Consider the following 7,719-nt stretch of genomic DNA (forward strand, 5'->3'; position numbering starts at 1 on the left):
TCTGGGGCAGAGCATTCCACATATCCACCACTCTCTGGGTGAAAAAGTTTTTCCTCAACTCCGTTCTAAATGGCCTGCCCCTTATTCTTAAACTGTGGCCTCTGGTTCTGGACTTACCCAGCAGCGGGAACATGCTTCCTGCCTCCAGCGTGTCCAATCCCTTAATTATCTTATATGTTTCAATCAGATCCCCTCTCATCCTTCTAAATTCCAGTGTATACAAGCCCAGTTGCTCCAATCTTTCAACATATGACAGTCCCGCCATCCCCGGAATTAACCTTATGAACCTACGCTGCACTACCTCAATAGCAAGAATGTCCTTCCTCAAATTTGGAGACCAAAACTGCACACAATACTCCAGGTGTGGTCTCACCAGGGACCTGTACAACTGCAGAAGGACCTCTTTGCTCCTATACTCAATTCCCCTTGTTATGAAGGCCAGCATTAGCTTTCTTCACTACCAGCTGTACCTGCATGCTTGCTTTCAGTGACTGATGTACAAGAACATTTAGATCTCGTTGTACTTCCCCTTTTCCTAACTTGACTCCATTTAGATAATTATCTGCCTTCCTGTTCTTAACCCCAAAGTGGATAACTTCACATTTATCCACATTAAACTGCATCTGCCATGCATCTGTCCACTCACCCAGCCTGTCCAAGTCACCCTGCATTCTCATAACATCCTCCTCACATTTCACACTGCCACCCAGCTTTGTGTCATCGGCAAATTTGCTAATGTTACTTTTAATCCCTTCATCTAAATCATTAATGTATATTGTAAACAGCTGCAGTCCCAGCACTGAACCCTGCGGTACCCCACTGGTCACCGCCTGCCATTCCGAAAGGGACCCGTTAATCGCTACTCTTTGTTTCCTGTCAGCCAGCCAATTTTCAATCCATGTCAGTACTCTGCCCCCAATACCATGTGCCTTAATTTTGTCTACTAATCTCCTATGTGGGACTTTGTAAGCTATGACAACCTTCTACAATATCCACAATACCATCAACCTTCATGTCATCTGCAAACTTACTAACCCACCCTCCATTTCCTTGTATGTCATTTATACATTAATTATCACAAAGTGTAGATGTCCCAGAACAGATCCCAGCAGAGCACTACTGGTCATTGGCCTCCAAGCAGAATTGCTCCATCTTCTACTACACTCTGCCTTCTGTAGGCAGGCCAATTCTGAATCAATACAGCCAAGTTTCCCTGGATCCCATTCCTCCTAACTGTATGAATAAGCCAATAATGGGAATCCTTGTCAAATACCTTGATCAGATGGGAAAATGGGCCAAGAAGTCTCAAATGCATTTCAATACTGGTAAGTGTGAGGTGATGCATTTTGAAAAGTCAAACCAGTGCAGGGTTCATACAATGAACAGTAGAGTACACTCTTTGCTGACACTCCTATAGAGTCTAAATAACAAAGCCCTGGAGTAAGTGCATAGCTCATTGAAAGCAGCATCACAGATAGACAAGGAGGTGAGAAACATGTTCAGCACACTGTCTTTATCAGTCACGGCACTGAGTACAGGAGGTTATAACTTTGACAAGCTTTCATAGATGCACAGCGGAGAGTATCCTGACTGGTTGTATCGCAAGCTGATATGGAACATCAATGCCCAAAAATGGAAAAGCCTACAAGTAGTGGATACAGTCTATCACAGGATAAGTCTTCCCCAACATTGAGCACACATCTACAACTAGAGAGCATGGCAGCATGGCAGGGACCACACCATCCAAGTTATGCTCTCTTCTTGCTGCTACCGTCGGGAAGGAGATATAGAAGCCTTGGGTCCCACATCATCAGGTCCAGAAACAGTTATTACCCTTCAACCATCAGGCGCTTGAACCAGTGTGGATAATTTTGCTCACCTCAATACTGAATTGATTTCATGAACAATGGACTTACTTTCAAGATGCTACAATTTGTGTACTCAATATTACTTATTATCTTTCTGTATTTGCTTTGCGCAGTTTGTTGTCTTTTGTACACAGCTTGTTTGCAAGTGTTCGTGTAGTTTTTCATTGACTCTGCTTTATGTTCTACTGTGAATGCCCACAAGAAAAAAATGAATCACATGGTGACGTACGTACTTTGATAATAAATTTACTTTGAATTTTGAGTTATGTATGTTGTTGGTGAAGCTACACTTGTAGTACTGTATACCATTTGGCCCCTCTACTATAAGGAGCATCTGGTTAAACTGGAAAGAGTGTAGGGACGATGTTGCCACAACTAGTAGGCAAGAAGACTAAGGACTAGAAGCGGGAAGTTGGTTTCAGGTATTTATTCCCTGAAACACAGCAAAATAAGGGGTGATCTTATAGAAATGCTTAAAATGATGAAGCATATATAAGCTGTATGGTGGGTGGTAAGTCTCTTCCCAGGTTAAGGGAATCTAAAGCTTGGGGGCACAGGCTCAGAGTGAGAAGGAAAAGATTTAGAGAGACCTGAGGAGCATCGTTTTCATGTGGAAGATCATCAGCAGTTGCAATGATGAACAGAGGAAGTGGTTTAGGCAGGTACAAATGTATCATTTAAGAAGCAGGGGCAGAGTTTGGAGGGATATAGGTTGAATGCCGGAGCTGGGAGCAGCTGGGTGGGCACCATGGTCAGAATGGCCAGTTTGGGCTTGGAGTTATATGTCTTTGGTGAGGCTGTATTGCTCTGTGACTTTATATCTTGCATTCTCCTTTAAAACTGCTTTTAAAATTTTTTCTGCATCATATCCTTGGTGATGTTCTGCAGGTTTCTCAGATTCTTCAAACCATCAGCTTTTTCTCCTCATCTTGGCAACATTAGTTGCATTTTGCCTTATCTGGTATGAACCTTAAGGATTTCAATGCTGATGATTTTAATGACAGCTTGCTGCATGTTTGAGTGCTCAGTGGGGGGGGGCACCGATGCTTTTTTTGCTGGTGGGGGAGGGGGGATCGTTGCTTTGCTGCTGCTTACGAGTGGGAGGGGGGAGCTTGTGGGGGCTCTGGGGGTTCTAACATTTAACTGTCATTCATTCTTTGGGGTACTTCTGTTTTCGTGGATGGTTGTGAAGAAAAAGAATTTCAGGATGTAATATTGTATACATTTCTCTGACATTAAATGTACCTTTGAAACCTTTGAATGGCTTGTCATAAGAGCATTTGATGGGTCCAGGCCTGTATTCACTTGAATTCAGAAGAATGAGGGTGACCTCATTGAGACGTATTGAATGGTGAAAGGCCTTGGTAAGAGTTGCTGTGGAGAGGATGCTTCCTATAGTGGTAGACTCTTAAGACCAGAGGAAATAGCCTCAGTATAGATGGGTGCCCTTTAAGAATGGAGATGAGGAGGAGTTTCTTTAGCCAGAGAATGGTGAATCTGTGGAATTCTTTGCCACAGGCAGCTGTGGAGGCCAAATCTTTACATATATTTAAGGCATAGGTTGATAAAGTTCTTGATTGTTCAGAGCATTAGGGATACGGGGAGAAGGCAGGAGATTGGGACTGAGAGGGAAACTGTATTAGCCATAATGAAATGGTGGGGCAGGATCGATGGGCCAAATAGCCTAATTCTGCTCCTGTATCTTATGTCTTATGGTCTTTCAACGCACATTTGAGTAATGTTGATTGATTGTGAGAGCTCCTTGAATATTGCTGGAGGTGTATTCAGAGCCACAGAGCATAGAAATAGAACCTTCAGCCAACCAACACTATTTATACTCCTTCATAATCCTTTTATCTATTCTTCCCATGTTATCATCATTCAGATTATTACTCATCTACACACGGTCGTAATTTATGGTGGCAAATAGCCTACCAATCTTCTTGTTATCACTGCAGGGAGATAATATGAGAGCTTGAAGACCTACATTCAATGATTAAGGAACATCATCTTCCCCTCCACCATCAAATTTCTGAACCCATGAAACTCATCCAGCACACTCATTGCAGGAACTCAGCAGGTCAGGCAGTATCTACAGAGGGAGATGGCAGTCATATTCAGATCAAGACGAGAGATTAACCATCCATTTCATCCATAGATGCTGCCAGACCTGCTGAGTTCCACCAGCATTTTGTAAGTGTGTGTTGCTTCAGATTTCCAGCAGGAGCTCTGTCTCCAACACAGTCTCATTATTTCTCTTGTTTTTTTTTTTGCACTATTTTTGTAATAATCTGATTCTGATTTTTTTTTTAAATTGGAATACAGTGCGGAATAAGCCCTTCCAGCCCTTTGAGTCAAGCTGCCCAGCAATCCTGGGCTGATCACGGGACAATTTACAATGACCAATTACCCTATCAACCAGTACTTCTTTGGACTGTGGGAGGAAACCCAAGCACCTGTAGAAAATCCATGCGGTCACGGGAAAAACATACAAACACCTTAGAGGCAGCGGTGGGAATTGAACCCAGGTTGCCTGTACTGTAAAGCGTTGTGCTAACCATTACGCTACTGTGCTGCCCCGATGTGGGAGTGAACTAGAGCACCTGGAGGAAACTTATTCAAGCACAAAGAGAACATGCAAACTCCACACAGACAACCAGAGATTAGGATTGAACCTGGTTTCCTGGCACAATGACACGGTGGCTGTGCTAACTGTGCCATCCAGATATCTAAACCAGTGAAGAGTATTTCATTACATCTCTCACTTGCGCACTGCAGACGATGAAATAGTTTTGGGGTGTCAAGTGAATTACACACAGCATGATAACCAATTCTGCAACATCTCCCATCACCAATCTCAAAAATTAAGATTGGGTTCACCTTTTTAAATGCTACCAATAGATCATCTTTTGAGAGTTTCCCTTTCATTCCTCGATCATTACTTCGGAAGAAATCTACAAATCGTAGTCTTTTTTTGATTAAATATTCATGGAGTAGCTTAACCGGCTCCAGGGAAGGTAGATTAATTGATGAAGGTTTGTCGTAAACCTTCCTTGATGTATTTTTCTGTAAAACAACAAGACAAAATATTAATGAAATCATTCAATTCCTCTGTTTTTATTAAATTAAGTAAGATCATCGAGTTGTGCAGCACAAAAACAGGCCGATGTTTTTGACCATCTACACTAATCCCATTTGCCTGCGTTGTTTTTAAAACATATTAATTAAATTATTCATAAAATGTAAACAAAAATTTATTATCAATCTTAAACTACCATGGGAGAATTATTATTGTGGGTAGATGGGGGGGGTGAGGTAGATGGGAACTGGAGAGGCATTCGGGGTTGAGAGGTGAATTAATTGGGTGAAGGAAGAGGAAATTACAGGGTGGAGGGGAAGATAATTGCAGGGGTGAGGATGGAGGTGATTGGGGCAGTGGGGGGGGAGGCAGGGAGAGGGACTTATGGCGATGAGGGGAAAACAGATGGGAATAATGGGGCAGATGGAGTTGAGGATGGCGGTGGGGATGATGGGTGTAGAGGGGAGGCAGACTGGTGGCTGAAGGAGAGGGTACCGTGTATTGTGGAGCCCAAGTTTAAAAAGCTGGGAAAGTTCATTACGTGGGTGGTGGTCGCAGACCTGGGTTTTGGGGTGCTGTTTCGGCTCAGGCCCCGGCTCCCCTGCTTCTGACCTCCGCTCTAGCCTCTCCAGGACTCGTAGCTCCAGGTCTGTGGCCGCGAGTTTGCTGTTGAGCCAGCTCTTCACATCCGCCATAGCCTCCAGATCGGCTCTCTGCCGCCTCTTCATCGCCAGGTACAGAGCGTAGTCCGTGTCCGGCTCCCTACCAGGCGATCGCTCCTCGGACAGCTCAGATAGGGGTACAGTTTCCGGCCAAGAGCGGGCCCGGTACCGGGGTGGAGTGGGAACTGCCGTTATGACCCTCTTGCGGCTCCTCGGAGGGCCAAATGTTTTCACAGCCATTCGTACGAAATGCGATTGTTCTAACTGCCTCTGGCGATAAGACCACGGGACCGAGATCTGCGCCTCTCGCTGGCCTCGCTCCATGGCTGTGCAACACGCCTACTCGCACGTTGCCAGGACAACTGCCTGCCGAACTGAGTGGCTAATGCCACAGAAATCATCAATAAACACGTAGGCTGGGTTATTTGATTTTAAAATATCACAAATAAAAGAGTGGAATTTGAATTGTTCAATTTATCTAGTGAGTTAAACACTTCCCCACTATATTATGAGAGCATAGGATTATAAATGCAGTAGCAATCAGGGTCGGAAAAAGTTACGCAAATTAAAAATTTAAATGTGAAGGTTTGTCACTTCACAAAACACAAAACATTTATAATTACAGAAGATGCGTCGGCACGAATCTAATCCCGCAACAGGGATATCGTTGTTAGGTGAGGAGCCCTGGAACTGAATATCCTATGTTGATCGGAATTTTGGACAATAGTGAAAAAAATATTTTGGGTCAAATAATAGATTGTGATGGACAGAAGAAAGAAATCATTGAGGGTAATCAATATTGCCTTCTAGACATTGGGAGATAAGGTCCAATAATCTAGAAGGCCTTCCAATTTGGGACACCAAGGTCCTAATCATGTTGGAACTTTACAATGCGCAGTTGATCAGAAATGCCTCTCAAAGTCGAACGCAACGTCACCATTGTGAGAGGTGGGAACGGGTAAGGTCGGCCAAGCGAGTTCTGGTGAAGCTGCAGAAGCCAATCCCCTCCATAGTGGATACAATGGATTACAGAAACATTGAACACCATCAGCTTTGAACAATGGAGACAGGAAGTCATCAATGGTTATACTCCACTGGGAGCTAAGGGATCAAGAAGAAGATGAAGTTGGTCATAATACTAACCATGACATAATGGAAGATTTTGATGAAGCTAACACAATAATTATTTATCTCTAAGCGAATCAATTTATAGAGGTACAATAGATGGCAAATGCTGAAATCTGCGGCAAAATAAAAGAAATGCTGGAGGAGCTCAATATCTGTGGGATGGGGGGAGATATTGTCAACGTTTTGGGTCAAGAGTGAATGGAAAGAGAAAGAGAAAATAGCCAGTATAAAGACGAGAAAGGGAGGGATGAGATGGGGGCCAATTGATAATATATAGACCAAGGAATTTTAAGGGATGATGGGTGGAAGGAGGCAGATAGAAAAGAATGAATTTAGAAGACAGAAGCAGGTCCCTGGATATGACAGAGGATAGCTGGATACAGAAAAGGAAAGGGAGATGCAAGATTCTGGAGCAACACACAAAGGGGCTGGTGGAACTCCATTTGGTCAGACAGCATCATTGGTGGAAAATAGAGTGTCAACGTTTCAGGTCAAGGCCATTCAACAGAAAGAGGGGAGAGAGAACCAGTATGAAAAGATGGGGTGAAGTGGTGGAGCAAGAGCTAATTTGATGATAGGTGAATCCAAATGAAAGGGATGATTGGCAGGTGAGGTAGGGAGGAGAGTGGGAAAGATATCAAAGCTAGGAAGTAATTGGTGGAAGTGACAAAGGGCTGAAAGAAGATGGAATCTCATAGGAGAGAACAGTTGACCATGGAGTAAAAGGAAGGAAGTAGGAGTGGAGGAAAGTGTGGGTGATGAGCAAATCAAGATGCAGAGAAGGAGGCAGATATAAGGTAATGAGGCCTGTGGGATCAGGAAAAAGGGGAATGGATTCAGAAGCAAATGTTCATGCCTTAAGGTTGGAACCTACTCAGGCAGACTATGAGGCACTGTTCCTCTAATCTGCATCTGTCCTCAGCCCGGCAGTGGAGGTCGCCATAGACAGACATGTCTGAGGAGGAAAACAAAGTCAGATGGA

At 43.8% G+C, this 7,719-nt stretch overlaps 1 protein-coding gene across 2 annotated transcripts in view; it reads right to left on the reverse strand.

The window, feature by feature from the left end:
• efcab12 (EF-hand calcium binding domain 12) overlaps positions 1-5,923 on the reverse strand; it is a 50,315-nt gene extending 44,392 nt beyond the window's left edge. For both annotated transcript variants that reach the window (XM_072277605.1, XM_072277606.1), the window contains exons 1-2: positions 5,508-5,923; positions 4,749-4,934 (exon numbers count right to left, since the gene is read on the reverse strand). In XM_072277605.1, the coding sequence (XP_072133706.1) occupies positions 4,749-4,934; positions 5,508-5,849 (528 nt within the window). In that variant the 5' untranslated portion in view covers positions 5,850-5,923. The remainder of the gene's footprint in view (positions 1-4,748; positions 4,935-5,507) is intronic.
• Positions 5,924-7,719: the final 1,796 nt, after the last annotated feature.

Source organism: Mobula birostris, chromosome 2 (genome assembly GCF_030028105.1).
Source record: "Mobula birostris isolate sMobBir1 chromosome 2, sMobBir1.hap1, whole genome shotgun sequence".
In the NCBI taxonomy this organism is placed as follows: domain Eukaryota; kingdom Metazoa; phylum Chordata; class Chondrichthyes; order Myliobatiformes; family Myliobatidae; genus Mobula; species Mobula birostris.